The 21,760-nt window shown below is 41.0% G+C and overlaps 1 protein-coding gene across 5 annotated transcripts in view; it reads right to left on the bottom strand.

Annotated features, from left to right (window-relative positions):
* The window catches only part of FXR1 (FMR1 autosomal homolog 1), a 64,887-nt gene extending 46,994 nt beyond the window's left edge, over window positions 1-17,893 (bottom strand). For all 5 annotated transcript variants that reach the window (XM_055308103.1, XM_055308104.1, XM_055308105.1 and 2 more), the window contains exon 1: window positions 17,822-17,893. In XM_055308103.1, coding sequence (XP_055164078.1) covers window positions 17,822-17,872 — 51 coding nt within the window. In that variant the 5' untranslated portion in view covers window positions 17,873-17,893. The remainder of the gene's footprint in view (window positions 1-17,821) is intronic.
* Window positions 17,894-21,760: the final 3,867 nt, after the last annotated feature.

Below are 21,760 nucleotides of genomic sequence, written 5' to 3'. Positions count from 1 at the left end.
AGAGAACAAAACAGATTCCAAAAACAGGTCTAAGTCATTTAGGAAATTACGAATAGAGGGAAGAATGGATTGTTTTATATAGTATCGGGACATCTGAATAATTATTGGATAAAAGAGTCAAAAAAATTTTCGGTCAATAAAGATTTCAAGAGAAACCATACATTACCAATAACTTCAGACTAAGGGACTTTTTCTAACCAAAAAAAAAAAAAAAAACATAAAACAAAAAACAAAAGCCACGTAGCGCCTAGGTGGCTCAGTTGGTTAAGTATCTGACTCTTGATTTACACTCAAGTCATGATCTCAGGGTTTTGAGACTGAGTCCCACAGAGCCCTCACATTAGGCTCCGCTCGCTCAATGAGGAGTGTGTTGGAGGGCATGCATGCATGTGAGGGCTCTAAAATAAATCTTTAAAATATTTTTTAAAAGTGAAAAGCCACAAAAAGTTTGATATGTTATACTACCTGAAAGCTAAAATTTAATAATCATCACATATAAAGGAAGGAGTAGAATGCGAAATACAGCAGACAAATTCCTAATTTATAATAGTCTCAAGTGAGCTAACAGTTGAACAAACTAAAAAACGAAAGTAAACAATGGGTATGAACTATGTGAATGGGTAGTCAGAGAAAAAATAAGTTGTAGTTTGAATTCTACAAATCCTCTTTAAAATCTTAGGTTTAGGGCAGCCCTGGTGGCACAGCGGTTTAGCACCCACTGCCTGCAGCCCAGGGTGTGATCCTGGAGTCCCACACATCAGGCTTCCCACATGGAGCCTGCTTCTCTCTGTCTCTTTCTCTCTGTGTGTTGCTCATGAATAAATAAAGTCTTAAAAAAAAAAATCTTAGGTTTACTACTATGTATTCTAATTTTCGCTTTTCTCCTCCCACTTTGTTGCAGACTCTTCCTTATCAGAATATAGAGTAACCTCATTTTTTTTTACCAGTCACATTTAAGGTTAGCAATTTTGAGGTGGGAGCTTAAATTGCTTGTGAAAAGAAAAAGGTGCAGAGTACCTACCCAACTTAAGGATACATTTTTTAAAAGATTTTATTTATTCATTAGAGAGAGAGAGACATAGATAGGCAGAGGGAGAAGCAGGCTCCCTGCAAGGAGCTCAGTGCCGTACTTGATCCCCCTACCCTGGGATCACACCCTGAGCAGAAGGCAGAAGACGCTCAACCACTGAGCCACCCAGGCACCCTTAGGGATACATTTCTGATGACAGCTAAATATAGCTAAATACCAGGTTTTGAGCTTGATGAGGGCAGTCATGGGGGGGGGGGGGAATCCTATTGGTTAAGCAAAAAGAAACATGACAAATTATTTTAGGAATTAAAAGACCAAGATTATAGTAGAAAATCAGGATATAAATCAGAGACCCTGTCTATGGGAAAGTTACCTGATTCTGAAGATAAAATTTCTATTAAAGGGGGAAGCCTGGTTGGCTCAGCAGTTAAGAGTATGCCTTTGGCTCAGGCCGTGATCTTGGGAGTCCTGGGATCGAGTCCCACATCGGACTCCCTGCATGGAGTCTGCTTCTCCCTTTACCTGTGTCTCTGCCTCTCTCTGTGTGTGAGTTGTCTCTCATGAATAAATAAAATCTTTTAAAAAGAAAAAAATTTTCTATTGGGGCACCTGGTTTGTTCAGTCAACTGAGCACGAGACTGGGATCTCACAATTTGGAGTTCAAGCCCCATATAGGGTGTAAAGCTTACTTGAAAAAATTTCTCTTTTGTAGACCTTCCAGATCTCTCACTTTAGTAAAAGGGAGGCTAAAACCACAAACATCACATCTACAGAACCCCAAAATTCACTCCCTAAGTTATAAATGGTGAATTTAAACACTCATCTGGAGCTCTTTTCATTAACTCATTATCGAATGATAAACTGCTTTTCATGACTTGTACTTTTAAGTTCCAAAAGGTTAAGTTTGGTAGCAAGGGGATCCCTGGGTGGCTCAGTGGTTTAGCGCCTGCTTTTGGCCCAGGACGTGATTCTGGAGTCCTGGGATCGAGTCCCACATCGGGCTCCCTGCATGGAGCCTGCTTCTCCCTCTGCCTATATCTCTGCCTCTCGCTCTGTCTCTCATGAATAAATAAAATCTTAAAAAAAAAAAAAAAGTTTGGTAGCAATACTAATTTAAAGAAATAAAGCACCTTTCCTAAAAAGCCTCTTTAAGGCAAAGTTCCAGAAAGAAAACTTCAGTATATTCTTCACAACTGGAAAGGCAAGCTATCTTACCCAAAACAGGCTCGAAATAAAACAAGATTTTAGTGTTTAAAATCAACTTATCAGGGCAGCCCCAGCGGCTCAGCACCGCCTTCAGTCCAGGGCATGATCCTGGAGACCAGGATGGAGTCCCACATCAGGCTCCCTGCATGGAGCCTGCTTCTCTCTCTGCCTCCCTCTGCCTCTCTGTGTCTGTCATGAATAAATACATAAAATACTTTAAAAAAATAAAATACAATAAACTTATCAAATGCCTTGCTTCACTGAACTGTGGCTTATAACTACGGAGATGCATGAATCCCTTTGAGAACGTTCTCACTAAATCACTAAGAACATATCTTTGTCCAGAAAATTCCTTTGACTGCAAAGTATTTTAAATTCACCCATTTCTTTAGATTTCCAAAAAATCCACTAGTAATCTCCTATAATTCCAACTCATTACATCACAAAATTTGCATTCTTATCAAAAGGAAAACAAACTCCAAAACCTTAATACTCAGCAAACTACCCAGAAACCAGACAGCTTGAATCTTCAATTTAAAAATAAGGTTTTAGGGTGGAAACCCAGATCCAAAAACCTAAGATTTATTCCCTAAAGCTGTAACTCTTAAACCTCAGAATTCTCGTTAGCAGAGTTTACTGATTGCCAACAGACCAAGCCAAAAACCCCCTGCCACAAACAGCACCATCTTCCTAAATGGAGAGTAGGTTTCTGAGACTCCAGTCTCAAGCAGTAAAACGGATCCATCAAAAATTTCTAGTTCACATTTACTCTAAGCAAAAGGTAAAAAGTTCTTACACATCACTGCCTCCTTCAAAATATTCTTATACGATTTAAGATTCACTCTACCTTTAATACTTCTATCAAAATGTTTCTTTCTAAGTCTTTCTCAGGGGGTGCCTGGCTGGCTTAGTCAGTTAAGGGTCTGCCTTCCGCTCAGGTGGTGATCTCAGGTGGATCAATACCCACATTAGACTCGCTGCTCAGTGGGAATCTGCTTCTCCCTCTCCATCTGCCTCCCTCCTGTTTGTGCACAAGCTCTCAAATAAAAAAATACATTTTTTTAAAATTTTTTAAAAATAAAGTCTCAGGATCACTTTCACGAAATTTTAGAATCTTTTTTTTTTTATTTGGCCACCACAGTCAAACAACATTTTTGATGCCTTTTCCAATGTGTTAAAACATCACAAGATGACTTAATTACTGAAACAAGCTTGTGACAAAATTTGGTATTGCTAAAATTAAGAGAATTAGAATAAATTTTCTCTATATTATTAAAGGCATTGGGCTCAGTTTGGTTGTGTTTCTTCTAAATGGGCTAACTCCATTTTCACCAGCAGCATTAGTTAGTTATTGCTGTGGATACATAGGATTATGAAAACATAACCCATAAGAAAGGAAAAATTAATAGCATAATTTATACAAAATTCACCTCAGGGTAGCCCTGGTGGCGCAGCGGTTTAGCGCCACCTGCAGCCCGGGGTGTGATCCTGGAGACCCGGGATCGAGTCCCACACGGGCTTCCTGCATGGAGCCTGCTTCTCCCTCTGCCTGTGTCTCTGCCTCTCTCTCGCTCTCACTGAATGAATAATTAAATAAATCTTTATTTATTTTTTTTAATTTTTATTTATTTATGATAGTCACAGAGAGAGAGAGAGAGAGAGAGAGGCAGAGACACAGGCAGAGGGTTAGAAGCAGGCTCCATGCACCGGGAGCCCGACGTGGGATTCGATCCGGGGTCTCCAGGATCGCGTCCTGGGCCAAAGGCAAGCGCCAAACCGCTGCGCCACCCAGGGATCCCTAAATAAATCTTTAAAAAAAAAAAATTCACCTCAGATTCTCCTCCCCAAGAACTACCACTGCAGATTTATCACTTCTTATCCTTTTATCCATTTATTTACTGATATCATTGTCTGGCCCCAGTCTACCTTCCCAGCCCATCACTCCTAAACAATTTATTAACTCTGAAATCAGGATCTTACAACTGATGGCAAATCTTAGAAAACAGCAGATAACCACATGGCAATCAGGATATAAATTTCAGCATTTGAGCATGCTCAAACTTGGGTCAGCTTGCAATTTTCTGTAGCACTTGACTTCAACCTCCTGACATTTCATTCAGTAAACCATTAAAGGCCAATTTTAGCAAGGATTAAGTTTTCTTACCAGAAGGTTGTTCTGTTGACACCTTCTGATAAAATCAAGAAAGCACCAGCACCAAAACTTGCAGAGTGGATGAAAATTCTTGCAAGAAAATCCTGGAGATAATAGAGGAGAGCTCATTTAAAGTATGCTTGCAACATCAATGCTCTCCATGACACTGAGGAAGATATTGTAAGAAAAAACACAATCACCTGAATGTGAAGATGTTTTAACCAGTTTATTTTGTTTACATCTTCCATTTTATGCATGCAAGTGTTTAAAGATATCTTTCAGGGGCTCCTGGCTGGCTCAGTTAGTTGGTGGAGCATGCAACTCCTGACCTCGAGGTTGTAAGTTTGAGCCCCACGCTGAGTGTAGAGATTACTTTAAAAATCTTAAAAATAACCTACCTTTCAGTAAGTATGAACCACCACAAACAGATTAACTGGCAACACTTCTTAGTGTCTCTCAAAACTAATGCCACTTTAGATGAAATTGTAGTACAATCTTACACTAACTTCCCAAATCTGCATATAGAAAAGTAACCTATTCCTTGGATTCTAAATCCTATTGTAACTGTGTAGACACCTCTGCCATTGGCTCACTTTCATACCTCAAATCAACAGGTCTACAATCAATCCACCTCTTGTCCTGCTCTGTACTCTACATGTTATGACCCATTCTACAAGAGTAAAAATAAGACAAAATACAGTACAGTATTTCTTTTTTAATTTTTTTTAAATTTTAAATTTTTATTTATTTATGATAGTCACAGAGAGAGAGAGAGAGAGAGAGACGCAGAGACATAGGCAGAGGGAGAAGCAGGCTTCATGCACCGGGAGCCTGATGTAGGATTCGATCCTGGGTCTCCAGGATCACGCCCTGAGCCAAAGGCAGGGGCCAAACCGCTGCACCACCCAGGGATCCCCAGTACAGTATTTCTTAACCAGGGTTCTAAGAGACTACAGCCCAATCACTACGGCATTCACAGTGTGTAATGAATTAACTTCTCTCCCATGCATTAGGATGGTACTAGCTATGTACTAACCTGGGAAAAACTGTGTAAATAGTGCTTCTGTGTTATAATTTGGATGATAGACTGGATTATGTTGAGAAACTGACTAGCACAGGTGACCATCATTGCCTAAGTAATTTTGTGTATGTCTCAATTTGCAAGTGGAAGGAATTGAAGCTTCCTAAACTAAGGTGTACCCAGAGTACTTAAAGCTACTCTTCTCCCCCAAAATACCGCGAGAAATCGTCCTCCTGGTGCTTCTATATCAAGTAATGTAAATAACTTACAATTAAACATTTTATGTTTCTGGACTGTGTACTCAAGTAACAGATATAGAAATTGGGGAAGGGAAAAAATCTCACCAGAGACTAGAGTACAATGGTTTCACTGTTAAGATCCACTACGTACTATGTGATAGGTAAGACAAGAGGGCCCAGGGCAGTAAGGTAAGGGTAATAAGACCCCTAACTGGCAGTATTTTTGCTACAAAGCAAGTCACAATGTCCTCCTTCAATGAGTCTTTATATTCTTCTGACAGCACTTCAGAGACTTTCTGGAGCAATTCTCAGGAGGTTCTATCAACCCTGAATGAGATGGAGCTCTCTAAGACGCTGGGCATCCTCCTCCTAATTCCTCCACATGCAAAAACAAAACACCCTAAAACAAATGATTTTTTAAATACACGGTACTAGTACATTTGCCTATGAATATTCAAAATAAAGTCCTGTTGTAGTAAAGATAAATGGAAAAAAACTAGGAGATTTAAGAAATTTTATGTATAAACATGACCCTGTTTAACCAAGCCTGGAAACCCTGGAGCCCTGATATGGAAAAAATAGTTCAGTATGTAAAAAATAAAACTTCTCTATAACCAGAGATACCAAAAAGTCACCAGGTATTTTAAATGAGAAGGGGGCATTCTTAAGTAAGTGAGTCCTAAGAAATCTCAAAAAGTGACAAAAGACATCCAATAAGAGGCAAACATAAATTTATGGAAAAGCAAATCCAAATAGCCAACAAACATTAAAATTCACAAGTGGGACTCAGCAAATGAAATTTCCATCGAGGTAACTGTTTATATCCAACAGACTAGCCAAAATTAAAGATTATAGAACTCATTTTCTGCCACGGATGTACAGAAAAGCCTTCACATTTACTGAGAAGGAAAGCAGAATTAAGCCTTTTGGAAGGTAATGTTAACATTTATTAAAGTTAAAAAAGAAAGTTCCCTGACACCAAGCTTCCCATTATTTAAAACCCCTCCAATGGAAACAGATATGTGGAGTGGGAAAGAAACTGAAAACAAAGTGAGTGTCTATTAACAGGGGAGTGGCTGGATTTTATCATTCTTGCCATTAGATATTATGTAACCATTTAAAGATAAACTATACTCCAAGGGAAAACAGTCAAAATACAGACTACAATATTTTTATAGAGCAATACTGAAAAAATAACCCACATGTGTATATGACTATACATCTATGTACCATTCTATTGAGTATAGAGAAAAATCTAGAGAAAAATCTAGTATGATGTACACCTGGCTATAAACACTAAGTGAAATGGAGTGGGGATGGGAGGACTTTAAGTACAAAGAGGACCAAAGAAAAAAGGGAAAAAATTTACAAGTTTGTGAATATTTAACATCTACATATAAAATTATACATATACATATGTATGTGTAAATATTCTTTAAAGAGGGGCACCTGGGTGGCTCAGTGGTTGAACGTTTGCCTTTGGCTCAGGTCATGATCCCGGGGTCCTGGGATCCAGTCCCACATCCAGCTCCCTGCAGGGAACCTGCTTCTCCCTCTGCCTAAGTCTCTCTGTGTCTCTCATGAATAAATAAATAAAATCTTCAAAAAATAATACTCTTTAAAGAAGAGACACATCCCCCTTTTTTTTAAAGATTTTATTTATTCATGAGAGAGAGAAAGACACGCAGACACATAAGCAGAGGGAGAAGCAGGCTCTCCTGGAAGAAGCCCGATGTGGGACTCAATCCTAGACCCCAGGATCATGCCCTGAGCCAACGGCAGAAGGCAGATGCTTAACCGCTGAGCCACACAGGCGTCCCACGGAGACATATCCTAAAGCACTTTCTCAACCAGCACTTTTTCCATAGAGCACATACATATATACAAGCACTACTCCCTCTATCTTTTTAATTTTTCCATCCCTAGGGATCTCAAATCTACATTCTAATTAACAAACTAGTGTGATGCTTGTAACACCTAAAAGATTTAAACTGTATTTGATTCCAGTAACAAGCACAAACATTTAAGACTAATAATTGTGATCAAATTTCTTAACTTAAGCAGCACTTTTTTTTGAAGATCTACATAACTAAATCTACAAGTGGAAGTCATTTTAAGTCAATGGACACAATAATAATCCAAATCCAGTTCTTCTTGAAATGGGATTACTTAGTGGTTCCACAGGGCCATCTGAAATTATTATAACTTTCCAGTTGCAAAGAGTTGAAGTTCCCTATAGTTCTATGTATCCCTAAAGTTCTGTAACAACATCAGAACTAGACCAGGATCAACATACAACTGCTAAAAGAAAATTTTCTTTTCTTTTTTTTTTTTTTATGATAGTCACAGAGAGAGAAAGATGGGGGGGGGGGGCAGAGACACAGGCAGAGGGAGAAGCAGGCTCCATGCACCGGAAGCCCGACATGGGATTCGATCCCAGGTCTCCAGGATCGCGCCCTGGGCCAAAGGCAGGCGCTAAACCACTGCACCACCCAGGGATCCCTAAAAGAAAATTTTCAATTGAATGAATCAAAATTAGAAATGATGAAGTTAATTTTGCATATATGTCATTACCTAAAATTAAAAACAAATCAGTGTTCCAAAGTCAAAAATGAGATCCACTTGATCATTTGACAAACACGTACAGAAGGCCTACTATGTACTAAAAATATATAACCAGTCACCAGAAAATTTAAGGCTTGAAAATATTCTATGATCTGAAACACTATAAAAGCAAAAATGGGAAGAAAAAAAAAGTTTTACCATAATTAACCAGCCAGTGTAAGAGATACAGAAAGCCTGAGTCTTGACCCTGAACAAATCAACAGGGAATGCATGCACGTTCATCTGCCAAAAATAACTACAAACTTCATCAGTTATTAATGAAGACCTCTACTCATCTTCCCAAAAAAAGCAAAGCAAAAAAACACTGAGGCTAGGCTAAAAGACAAAGTAAAACAACTGATATTTAATTGAGTTTCAATATGGAATCAGCTTTGCCACTCTTTTCAGCATCTTTTAACATGAGGACAAATAAACTAAAAGGATTGTACAATTAGAAATGTTTGAAACAACAAAGCAATACCTTGTATTACTTCATTTTGTTTTGCTCAAGGTACTTATGAAGACTTGGTATTAGAAAATTTAACAGAGCTATCAAAGTCTCTTACTACTGACTAAACATGTGCAATGAATATTCTAAAGTCTTTTAATACTCAATCCTACATGGCAAGAAAACGCAGAGGTGACTCATGATAAGAAAATTTGAAAAGTTTCATGTACAGTTTACTCCTGGAACAATACAAGGAAATAGGGGTACCCACCCCAACACAACTGAAAGTCCACATATAACATCTGATTCCCCCCCAAAACTGCTGACCAGAAGTATTGCCGATTACATAAAACAATCAACATGTATTTTTTTCAACATGTATTTTTTATATATCGCAAAGCTAGAAAAAAAATGGTAAAATCCTGACAAAAATACATTTACACATGTAAGTGGATGCATGCAGTTCAAACCTCTGTTAAAGGGTCAACTGTATATGCATATATATATAAAGCATTTCAAATATTTTGAGAAATACTTCATATAACAAGCAATATTAAGATAGTAACTGAGGAGGGATGCCTGGGTGGCTCAGCGGTAAATGTACAACTTCGGCTCAAGTCGTGATCCCGGAGTCCCGGGACTGAGTCCCACATTGGGCATCAGGCTCCCTGCATGGAGCCAACTTCTCTCTCTGCCTATGTCTCTGCCTCCTCTCTCTCTGTGTGTCTCTAATGAATAAACAAAACCTTTAAAAAATAAATCGGGATCCCTGGGTGGCGCAGCAGTTTAGCGCCTGCCTTTGGCCCAGGGCGCGATCCTGGAGACCCGGGATCAAATCCCACACCGGGCTCCTGGTGCATGGAGCCTGCTTCTCCCTCTGCCTGTGTCTCTGCCTCTCTCTCTCTCTCTCGTGTGTGTGTGACCAGCATGAATAAATAAAATATTAAATAAATAAAAAATAAATCATAACCATCTAGCACACCATTTGAAGCATATCCGTAGTTTTAAATTTTCTAGTAACCATATTTAAATAAATTTTTTAAAAGTACATTAGCTTCCATAATACTTTTACTTAATCCAACATATCCAAAATACTATTTTAACATGTAATCACATTTTAAAATTATGATGTATTTTTTTATACTAACTCTTTGAAATCTAGTATAGGGACACCTGGATGGCTCAGTGGTTGAGCATCTGACTTTGGCTCAGGTCGTGATCCTGGGGTTGGTTCCCACATCAGGCTCCCTGAAGGAAACCTGCTTCTATCTCTCATGAATAAATAAATAAAATCTTAAATGAATAAATCTGGCATAGATTTTACAACTAAAGCACATCTCAATTCACATTAGCACATTTCACCTGTGGCTAGTGGCCACCATATTGGAAAGAGCAGATTTTTATCAAGACACAGAGCAAATCATTTCTCCAGGAATCCTCCCAATTAGTTCTCTGGACTCCCACTGTATTAACAGCTTGTTAATAATAATAATATATAATCAGTAATTTAATGTCATACATTTGAACTTTAAAAAAAAAATTACACTTTAAGATGAGGAAAGGGCCCTGGAAGGCCGACGGACTCAAAGAAGAATGAGGAGGAAGTGGAAGAAGATAAGGAGGAAGAAAGATGAAGAATGGCTCTCCTGTAATAATGTTTAAGAAGCATGCATGTGTACTAGACAGCTATTCTGCTAAGAATGTGAATTCAAGTGCAGTTCAGTATTAGCATCAGTATAAAACTGTTCAGATTTCTATATACCTGATAGTATTCTTTTTAGAGAAAATACTCTTAAAAATGTAGGTTGTAGGGACGCCTGGGTGGCTCAGTGATTGTCTTTGGCTCAGGTCATGATCCCAGGGTTCTGGGATAGAGTCCCACACTGGGATCCCTGCTTCTCCCACTCCCTGCCACATCCCCTGCTTGTGCTGGCACACTCTGTCACCTGAATCTTTAAAAAAAAAAAAAAAATCAGTTGTAGAGGCCCCTGTATGGCACAGTTAAGTGTCTAACTCTTGGGTTTCTGCTCAGTTCATGATCTCAGGGTCCTGGGATCCAGCCCCAAGTACTCCTGCTCAGCAAGGAGTCCGCTTGCAATTCTCTCCCCCCTCCCTCTGCCCCTCTTCCCACTTGTGCGTAATTGCTCGCTCACAATCTAAAATCAATCTTCAAAAACATAAGAGAGGGATGCCTGGGTGGCTCAGTGGTTAAGCATCCCCCTTTGGCTCGCTCAGGACATGGTCCCAGAGACCCAGGATCGAGTTCCACATCAGGCTCCCCTAAAGGAGCCTGCTTCTGCCTGAGTCTCTGCCTCTCTCTCTCATGAATAAAATCTTTAAAAGAAAAAAAAAGACATAAAAGAATAAAAATGCAGACTGTAAGCTTTCTGAGGAGCTCCTACAGTTAGACTTTAAAGTTGAATGTTTGGGCAACCCTGGGTGGCCCAGCGGTTTAGCGCCACCTTCAGCTTAGGGTGTGATCCTGGAGACCTAGGATCGAGTCCCATGTCAGGCTCCCTGCAGGGAGCATGCTTCTCCCTCTGCTTGCGTCTCTGCCTCTCTGAAGGAAAGGAAGGAAGGAAGTTGAATGTTTCTGGGACACCTGGGTGGCTCAGCGGTTGTGCATTTGCCTTTGGCCCAGGGCGTGATCCTGGAGTCCCGATTGAGTCCCACATCGAGCTTCCTGCATGGAGCCTGCTTCTCCCTCTGCCTATGTCTCTGCCCCTCTCTCTGTGTCTTTCATGAGTAAATAAATAATATTTTTAAAATAAAGCTGAATGTTTCTAAATACTTTAAGATTTAATTTCTTGACTAGTGTAGCACAGTAAACTTGTAAGAATTAGTGTAATTTCTTGACTTGTGTAGCACAGTAGACTTGTAGGAATCAGTATCAACGGTAAATTTTCAGTTTTTGGAATGTTGCATTGTTTCTTAGAAAAATGATGTAATAAAAAAATTTTTTAATCACACCACTCAAATCTGAAAAACCAATCTGAACCTCGAATCAGCCTATTAATTCTTTGGACCTAGATTCATTTGGCCTCAGTTTCCACAGTTGTTGGTAACATTATTGTTCCCTTCACTGTGACTGAGAAGACTAAATGAGATAAATTCATGTAAAGTACCTGCACAGTCCAACAGATAGCCTGAGTGCTCAATATATAGTAGCTTTGTTAGTACAAGACAAGATCTTAATGAACAGAACCAAGCAGAAAGCACCACTTGATAAATTGTTAAAAAGCAATCTAACTGCAAAACACTGCAGATGAAAAGGAAAAAGGGATCTTACGACTGCCTAGTACAAGAATCGGGATCACTCATGGAACACTATATTGCTCTTCCCACTATTTAAAAAAAAAAAAAAAAAGCTATTCTGGGGTACCTGGCTGGCTCATTTGGAAGAACATGCAATGCCTAATCTCAGGGTCATGAGTTGGAGCCCCAGAGGAATGCAGACATTACTAAAATAAAATAAAATAAAAAAAAAACCTAGTTTGCTACAACCTTAACATTGTGGTAGAGAAATTGCTTCTTTAATTATTATCAAGTGTTTGCCTTGTCTTTTTTTTTTCTTTTTAAGACGTTATTCATTTGACAGCACAAGCAGGGAAAGCCAGAGAGGGAGAAGCAAACTCTCCACTAACCAGGGAGCCCGATAGCAGGTTGGATCCCAAGGTGCTAAGATTATAACCTGAGGGGAAGGCAACACTTAACCGGTAGAGCCACTCAGGTGCCCTGCCTTGTCTTTCTAACTAAAATACTTTTTTTTTTGCAAATAACTAAAATACTTAAATATAAGCTCACTATTGGAAGATTTCCTTTGAAGAACTTCTAATACTGTGTTAAATTAAGTATTGGAAATGAGAAGCCCTAAAGTTAAATCTCATTTCAGCATGGACAAGTTACTTATTATTATCAGCTTCCTAGTATGTAAAATGGGAATAAAAACACATTTACCTCAGGGAGTCTTCGAAAGAACCGAATCAGAAAATACTAGTATAAGCTGCATACACTAGCTAGTAAGTAACAGACACAGTAACCTATCTTAGAGAATGCACACAAATATGATATGAAACATATAGGTGTGTGAAAATATGGAAATAAAGTTTCTTTTCTGTACATAAAGCCAAGGCCTTGATAATATCTCTCTAGGTGGATAAAGTTTTCCTTTTTTTTGGTTTTGTTTTCAGATTTTTCATATTTACATATTGCTTTTATAATTTAAAAAAATAGACTTCCTTACAGAGGAAGTCTAATTTTCAAAAATTAAGTGGCTTTTTCAGTTACATCTTAGTTCTGTTTTTATAAAGTATATAACATATACAGTTAGGGCAATCTTTGGAATTTCCATGTCTGTGTAGATTCCATTTTTACAGTATTAGGTTAAATCTTTTGCTTAAAAAAATTTCAATAATAAAAAAATGCATAACTATTCTTTTATTTTATATTTATAAATATTCTTATATTTAAGATATCTGGAAATATGATTTTAACAGTGTCCCTAATATTAAGACAGCCACCACCTAGCTTTTTAATTACTAACCTGCACAAAGAAATAAATATTCTATACTAATTTTGAAACTCCTCTAAAACTCTAGGTTATGATCATTAACGCTAATAAACCTACTACATAATTTAATTACCGTCGAATTTCATTTTAATATTAAATCAAGGTAAAGTAATGGCAAGTTTTGGAAATACTGTAGTGCTTTGAAATTTGTAGTCAATTAGTCAAAGCAGAAATTGCAGAGCTGTAAAAATAACTGTTTTCTACAGAAGACCTGAAATTTCATTCGGCCATCTTAAGAGATTACACATTTCCTTGGAATACCATGGAAACTTTCCTTAATATCAGCAGAAACTGAGGCACTTCTTTCCCACTTTTATTTAAATTACATTCTGAAAAAAATAAATAAAATAATAAAAAACAAATTACATTCTGCCCACAGCTATGCAATTTGTAATGCTATTGCAAAGCTCAGTATCATATACATCAATTGTTAAGCATTTTAATGACTCCAAGGAGGCACAGGGTTTTTTGGGAGCTAACTGAAATGTTCTAAAGCAAGCTTATAATGGTTACACAACTCTATAAATACACTAACAATCATAAAACTTAAATACTATCTTAAATATTTTTTTAGAGAAGCACCTTCAATGGCCAGTAGTATAAACCCTAAAATGCCTCACTCTAGGTAGAAACGGCTGTAAATCAAATTTTTATCTAGAATTATATCTCCTCAGGTACTTACAATATATCCCACTCTTTCCAACCCCATAGATTCATACAGCTGCAAACAGAAGCAAATCAAGTTTTTATCTAACAAACTACAAATCCACTCAAAAAAAGATACAAAACATAGTATGCTTTATTAAAAAAAAAATCCTAATTTTAGGTAACATCTTCTTTTAGCTTTTCACTGGTTCCAATTAATTTGGAAGATGAAGTTTCAGTTCCACCAGAAAATCTTTAATAAATGTCTACAGGGTACTGCCTCAAGGCAGGACGACTCTGGTAACTAAACCCATGACTGTTGTTTTGTTTTTTTTTTTTTTAATTTTATTTATTTATTCATGAGAGAGAGAGAGAGGCAGACATAGGCAGGGGGAGAAGCAGGCTCCATGCGGGTAACCCGATGTGGGACTTGGTCCTGGGACTCCAGGATCATGCCCTGGGCAGAAGGCAGACAGACACTAAACCGCTGAGCTACCCAGGGATCCCCTAAACTCATGACTTTGAAATTCTACTACGATTAGCGTTTACAACTGTGTGTAAATGGGAGGGGGGGAGAAAAGGAGGAAAATCAGAATCACCTGCACACCGAAAACCGGAAAGAATAAACCAAAATGTCAACAGCTGTTATCCCAGACAACTTTTGTTTCCAAAATGCCCTCACTGACCACTATTATTGTTTAAATTAGAAAATTTTACTTAAATTGCTGCTATGCTAAATGAAAGAAGCACAGATTCAAAACACTAATAAGTATACTGTATGAAACTACATATAGAACATTCTGGAAAAGGGGAAACTATGGAAATACTGAGGGGTGAGACAAGAAGGTGACTGCAAAGGTGCCTGAGAGAAATTTGGGGAATAATGGAAATCTCCATCATGTTGGCAGTTAACAACCTTTACCAAAGCTCACATAACTATGTACCAGAAAAGGTGAATTTTACCACATGCAAATTAATCTAAAAAATTCATGTATTAAAAAAATAAACTGCGCAGTAAACCATTTTTTTTCCAAGTGAGCAGTTCTGTGGGATAAAAAAAAAAAAAAACAGGATCTGAATTACACTTCAAATCCTTCATTTTACAGCAAAGATATGCTCAAGGGTACATGGAGAACAAAATGGGAATTCTAGGTCTGTACTTCAGTTTGCCATTATCTAACTGCAAGTTCAGGGCTCCTGCTGCTTCACCATTCTCGCTCTCCCAGAGTTCTCAAGACCTGTTTCCACAATGTACAAGTGGGTTATGGTAGGACATAAAATTCCAAACGTTCAAGTGCAATTTAGTACACACAATGTACTTCCCAACCTTCGCCAAATTACCACCTTTGTCAAATAAAAACAAGCAATGCACTCTAAGATGTGTAGAGTGAGGATAAGGATCAACAGTATTTCACAAAGTTCCAAAAAGGGAATATTCACTGTGAATTTGATTTTTTAAATACTATGAAAAACCAAACACCATAAAGGCATCTGGGTGGCTCAGAAGATTAAGTACCTGCCTTCAGCTCAGGTCAAGATCCTAGGGTCCTGGGATCCAGCCCCTCCTTGGGCTTTCCTGCTCTGCCAGGAGTGGGCTTCTCCCTCTCCCGCCCCTTCCCAGGCTCATGCTCTCAAAATCTTTAAGACAAAATACCCAAAAAACAAACACTGTAAACAATCTTTACTAAAACTTTCAGACGGACGACCTTAAATCTTATAAAAGAAAACAAATATCTTCTATAGCATCAACACAAATACTCAGCAAAAAATGGGATGTTCTGGGATGCCTGGGTGGCTCCGTGGTTGAGCGTCTGCCTTCAGCTCAGGGTGTCATCCCTGGGTACCCGAATCGAGTCCCTCATCTGGCTCCCCAGAGGGAGCCGGCTTCTCCCTCTACCTATGCCTCTGCTTCTCTCTGTGTCTCTCATGAGTAAATTAATAAAATCTTTAAAATTCTTTAAAAAAAAAAAAAAAGGACGTTCAATCTACCATCCACAAGCTGCAAAATAAAGGCAAAAAAATTTTATTTTTCCGGGCACCTGGGTGGCTCAGGGCGTGATCCTGGGGTCCTGGGATCAAGTCCCGCATCAGGCTACCGTGAAGAGCCTACTTCTTCCTCTGCCTAGGTCTCTGCCCCTCTCTCTCTCTCTCATGAGTAAAATCTATAAAAATTTTACTTCTCAACTTGCCAGAAAAAAAAAAGTCCATTACACAATTGTATCACAACAGTGGGAATATGAAACTTTTCCATGGGAGGCAGTGTGCAAGAATGATGAATCCTACCTACCCTTGACAGAAAAAGTATAGCAAGCCCATTCTTTGTGCTTTGTGCCACAACTGTATCTGGGGTCAGAGAAGGCAACCACTAGGATTTCAATAACAGAAGTCAATGAAATATCTACTCAAATTTCACTTAGGTCTTTTGTCTGACACCAAACGTTAAAAAACTAGACCGCTAATACATCTACTCAAGCAAAAAGACTCCTTTCCACCAAGAAGTCACTGTTTTTATTTTCTGTTGACCACCTAAGGCGACTTGAAACTTGTAAAAAGCTTAGGGAGATCCTTTAGACACCAACTGTGATTCCCCACCAGGCCATTACCACGTGACAGTTAAACCAAAGCCACACAGCTTATCAGTAAACTACAAAAGGAAAAACAAACGCTAAAATGAGGAAATTACGACCACCAAGTAAAACAAAATCCGTGGGACAAAAGGTACGCTGAAGTGAAACCCAGGGAGACCACATTCTGCGTACACACAATACTCCTGGATTAAGAGGCGGCCCTTCATAAAAATAGCCAGGACTCTCAAACATTTGAGATCCTGGCTTAGTAAGATTGACGGACAGACAACAGCTGGGGGAGATTTTGTATTGATCTCGTAACACCGTCGTATACTTCTGGAGAAAGAGAATCGAGACCGTCTTCAGGACAAAACCAAACCGTAAGGATTTCATTTTCAGTTACGTGACCCCTACACCCTGGAAGCCCCCACCAAATTCCTCTGCTCTCCAATTCCCCTTCGGTTTTCCAGTCCCCATCCCATAAGAACGTATCTCCCGGTGCAAACAAACAAACAAAAAACCTCGTGGGGAAGAAACCAGAAAAAAAAAAAAAATCAACAGTTCTTTACAAAAACACTGAATAACATGAAGAAACCAGTCACCTCCCCACCGGTCTCCCTTATCGATTTCCTTTTTTTTCCCCCCATCTTACTTTAAAGCCTGTAACTCTAGCCCTTTCTTCCGTAAGAGAGGGGCTAAGGCGCCGCCCAATTACCCAGGCCGCAAAAATATCTCCAACCCGCCACCTTACAAGGGTTTCTAGTTTTCTCTCCGATCCTAACCCTCCACTCGGCACCCGCTTCCCCGTCAGACACTGAAGTTTATTAGCCCCAAACCCTAATACAAAGGTGAATTCTTAAGATTCCGCGACGCACCCCCCCAGGGGCGGGGAGGGGTCGGAGAGCGGGCCGAGGCGCCGGGCTGGGCCCAGGCCGAGGGGCGGGGGAGCGGCGGTGACCGCACAATCCCACCACCTCCTTCCACGACTCCGCAGCCTCCCGGCGCTCAGGCCTGCGCCCGGGGAGCTCCCCGCCGCCCCAGCAGCGACTCGGCTCCTCCTCCCCGGCCCGAGCACGGCCGCCCCAGCATCCAGAGGGAAGGCTCCCGAGTAGGAAAGCGCAAGAGGTGTCCGACGTGCTGTTTCAAAACATAACGGAGCCCTGGCCCCCGAGACCGTTAAACCGCGGGCGGAGGGGGGAGAAGCGAGGAACCCAGCAGCCCCGGGCTTCGGCCTGCGCGCCCTTTCGGCCCCAAACCTCAGTCCCCGGGACCACCGGCCTTGCCCCAAAGCTGCCTTAGCCCCCCAGAACACCCGACAAAGCGGCAAGAGGGTCGGTACCTTGTAGAAAGCCCCGTTGGAGCCGCGAACCTCCACCGTCAGCTCCGCCATGTTGGAACCGCAAAGGCCGCTGGGAAGAGATTCTAGAAACTTTCCAACCAGAGGGGAGGAGGGGGGAGGGGCGTGCAGGAGGCGGGGGGAGGGGCGGGGAAACAGGGCGGGGACTGGGATCCCCCGCCCCACACCCCTGGGGTCTCGCCGCGCCGCTCGGACTCTCGCAGGGGGATGCCTCCGCGCCTTACATCACAGGTCCGGGGCCCCGCCCGCCGCTGCCGGCGCCTCGCTCACCTCCCGACACAATTGCCAGCCCTTTGCTGACCCGGCGCCACGTCCCCGCCCTCCAGGGCCCGCGGCTTCGCGGCGCGCGGGTGGGTGCCTGCGGCCGCCCAGGCCTCTGCTCTGCGCCCGGCTGCGGCGTTGCGCCCCGAAACTCCTCCAAGTGCTGGGAGCCCTGCGGGAGCTGCCTCGCCTGGGAAGGAGCAACTCCGAGGGCTCCGGTTGTCCACTGGTTCCGCCTTCAGACGAGGGAGGGAGCCTGAGGATGCACGTGCCAGGTGTCCCCCCCCAATTCTTCCACCTCGCTCTCTTTTATCTAAGCCGGTGGCCTCCTCGTGACCGGGGGGGGGGGGGGGTCAGTTCACAGTTCCACAGATTCTCACGCAGTTCGCTGCAGCCCTCCCCGCACCTGTTCACATTTACACTGGTTCAAAGTCAGGCTGTGAAGTTAGTTTGTGAGTCACAAGTATTTAACACCTTGCTTGAGACTTTGAGGTTAATACTCAGATTGTTGGGAGGTGGTCAGGGAACCTGGCTACTGAGCCCGAGACCACGTCTTCCCCTTCGGCAATGCCTGCAAACGTCCACAAAAAGGATCAACGCACAATCATCTTGTATGGCTTTCCACCAAGCTCTACGTCTGAATAGTTTGAATATCTATTTGAACAATGTTAAGGCTTTTTCCCAAAGCAAGGTCTTTAGAAAAAACACTAGGACTCTTTTATGTGTGTGTTTTATTACCATTTTGACAAACTCTTAAAAAAAAAAAAAAAAGATGCTTTGCAGGTGCTCTATACCCTCAGAAATGCCCGTGGGCCCAGCCCTTCTGAGGACAGGGCGGGGTCCTAAAAACAAGTACGCGACTCATCAGTACATCTCCAAAGGTTCAGAAGGAAAACAGTTTGCAACAGTGTTCAGTATTTTGCCAAATACGAAGTGATATATTTAAAATGTTGATTATGGTGAGGAAAATGTAAAAAAGGAAATTACTTCAATGAGTAACAGCCACCATTTATGAAGAGCTTCATCTGTCCAACACTCTATATACCACCTTCTAATGATCCTTCGGAATTACAATGCCCTAGTTTGCTTTTTATTACAACTTTATTAATATATAATCCACATACCATGCATTTCATCCATTTAAAGTGTCTGACAGGGATCCCTGGGTGGCGCAGCGGTTTAGCGCCTGCCTTTGGCCCAGGGCGCGATCCTGGAGACCCTGGATCGAATCCCACGTCGGGCTCCCGGTGCATGGAGCCTGCTTCTCCCTCTCTCTCTCTCTCTCTCTCTCTCTCTCTCTCTCTCTCTGTGTGACTGTCATTAATAAATAAAAAAATAAATAAAAATAAAGGATCCGACAGGTTTTAGTACATTCACAGAGTTGTGTAATTGCCACCACAGTTGATTTAGAACATTTTCATCAGGCCAAAAGGAATTACTGTACCTATAGGGAGTCACCCCTCATTTCATCAAAGCTCTGGGCGCTATGCAATCACTAACCCACTTTTTGTCTATAGCTTTGCTTAGTCCAGACATTTCACATAAATAAAATAAATCATACAATATGTGGGTTTTTTATATAAATTTATTTTTTATTGGTGTTCAATTTGCCAACATATAGAATAACACTCAGTGCTCATCCCATCAAGTGCCCACCTCAGTGCCAGTCACCCAGTCACCCCACCCCCGCCCACCTCCCTTTCTTATGTGGTCTTTTTTTTTTTTTTAAGATTTTATTTATTCATGAGAGACACAGAGAGAGAGAGAGAGAGGCAGAGACACAGGCAGAGACAGAAGCAGGTTCCATGCAGGAAGCCTGACATGGGACTTGATCCCGGGTCTCCAGGATCAGGCCCTGGGCTGAAGCAGCACTAAACCACTGAGCCACCAGGGCTGCCCCTTATGTGGTCTTTTTTTACAGTTCTTTCACTTAGCATACCATTTTCAAGATTCAACCATGTTGTATCATGTATCACACTACTCATTCCATTTTATTGTCAAATACACCACTGTATGGATTTTTTTTATCCATCATTTTATTAATTCATTCATGCTTTTTTTTTTCACTCATGCTTTGATAGACATTTGAGTTGTTTACACTTTTTTGACTGTTAGGAATAATGGCTTTTATTAGGAATAATGCTAATAATGTTAATTATTATTATGCTAATAATGCTGCAATGAAGATTCCTGTACAAGTTATTGTATAAGCAGAGGTATGTTTTCATTTCTCTTGGGTACATACCTAGAATTGATATTGCTGACTCATATGGATGCCAGCAGGCTGGGTTCCAGGACCGGGGGTGTTCAGCAGGACCAGCCAAGAGGGCCCTTGGCTTCACACAGGATGGAAATCAAACATGAGCCAGCAGGAGGTGAAAGCAGAGTTTATTGAAGACACAGAGCAATTAGCAGAGTGAGTGTCCAACACACTTAGAGAGGAAAGGAGGGAGTTTCATCTTTGTTTGAGGTCTGGGGGTTTTTATTGAGGGAGGAATTCTGGTGTATGGTCCTCTCAGGCTTTCAGGAACCAGTCAGAACAAAGACAAAGGCCTAGGTGTCATTCCTTGGAGCCAGGGGATCTTGCTTTCAGATGTCTAGCTCCAGTGGTCTGGAATGTGCATTAGGATAGCTTTCTTGAGGATCCCTGGGTGGCTCAGCAGTTTAGCGCCTGCCTTTGGGCCCGGGTGTGATCCTGGAGTCCCAGGATTGAGTCCCGCGTCTGGCCTCTGGCAAGGAGCCTGCTTCTCCCTCTGCCTGTCTCTCTCTCTCTCTCTCTCTCTCTCTCTCTCTCTCTCTCTCCTCTCTATCATGAATAAATAAATAAAAATCTTAAAAAAAAAAAAAAAAGAAAAGAACAAAGGATAGCTTTCCTGGTCATTCTCACCTGGTCCTTCTTAGATGTTTTTTGTTTTTAAGATTTTATTTATTAAGAAAAAAAAGATCTTATTTATTTATTCATGAAAGACACACAGAGAGAGGCAGATAGATACTGTGTATCTACAGGCAGAGAGAGAAGCAGGCTCCATGCAGGGAGCCGGCTGTGAGACTTGATCCTGGGACTCCAGGATCATGCCTTGGGCCAAAGACAGGCCCTCAACCACTGAGCCACCCAGGCATCCCCTTAAATGTTAACTATTCTAGAGAACCATTAACTCCTTGTCCCTTACAAGGAGGATGTATATTTATTTACAAGGCATGTGTAAAGTAGGGTGGAGGTGCAAGTCCTAGTAAGAAAAAGGAGCAAAAAGCAGATTTTTATATAGAGTCCTTCAGTTTCCCTGTCTCAATATGTAACTCCATTTAACCTTTTGAGGAGTTGGTTGACTCTTTTTCAAAGTGGCTACACTATTTGCATTTCCAGCAGCAATGGATGAGGGGTCTAGTTTGCTTCCTGAGTTTTCTCTCTCTCTCTCTCTCTCTCTCTCTTCCTTTCCTTCTCTCTCTCTGTTTCTTCCTTCCTCCCTTCCTTTCTTCCCTTCTTTCTTGTCGTTTTGGCCTGTGGTGTATTGTTTTCTCTTCTTCGTAATGTGAGTGACTTTGGGTAGGGCTGCAATAACTCCATTTGGACACAAACTAAAGCATTCCATATTATCGGAACTTTGAAGAATAAAAGTTGGTCCTCTTCAGGACTTGCATGCTGAAAACGTTTGAATTTGC

This window comes from Nyctereutes procyonoides, unplaced genomic scaffold (assembly GCF_905146905.1).
Source record: "Nyctereutes procyonoides isolate TBG_1078 unplaced genomic scaffold, NYPRO_anot_genome, whole genome shotgun sequence".
In the NCBI taxonomy this organism is placed as follows: domain Eukaryota; kingdom Metazoa; phylum Chordata; class Mammalia; order Carnivora; family Canidae; genus Nyctereutes; species Nyctereutes procyonoides.
The sequence above is the reverse complement of the archived record's forward strand: the minus strand, read 5'-3'. Positions and strand labels throughout refer to the sequence as shown.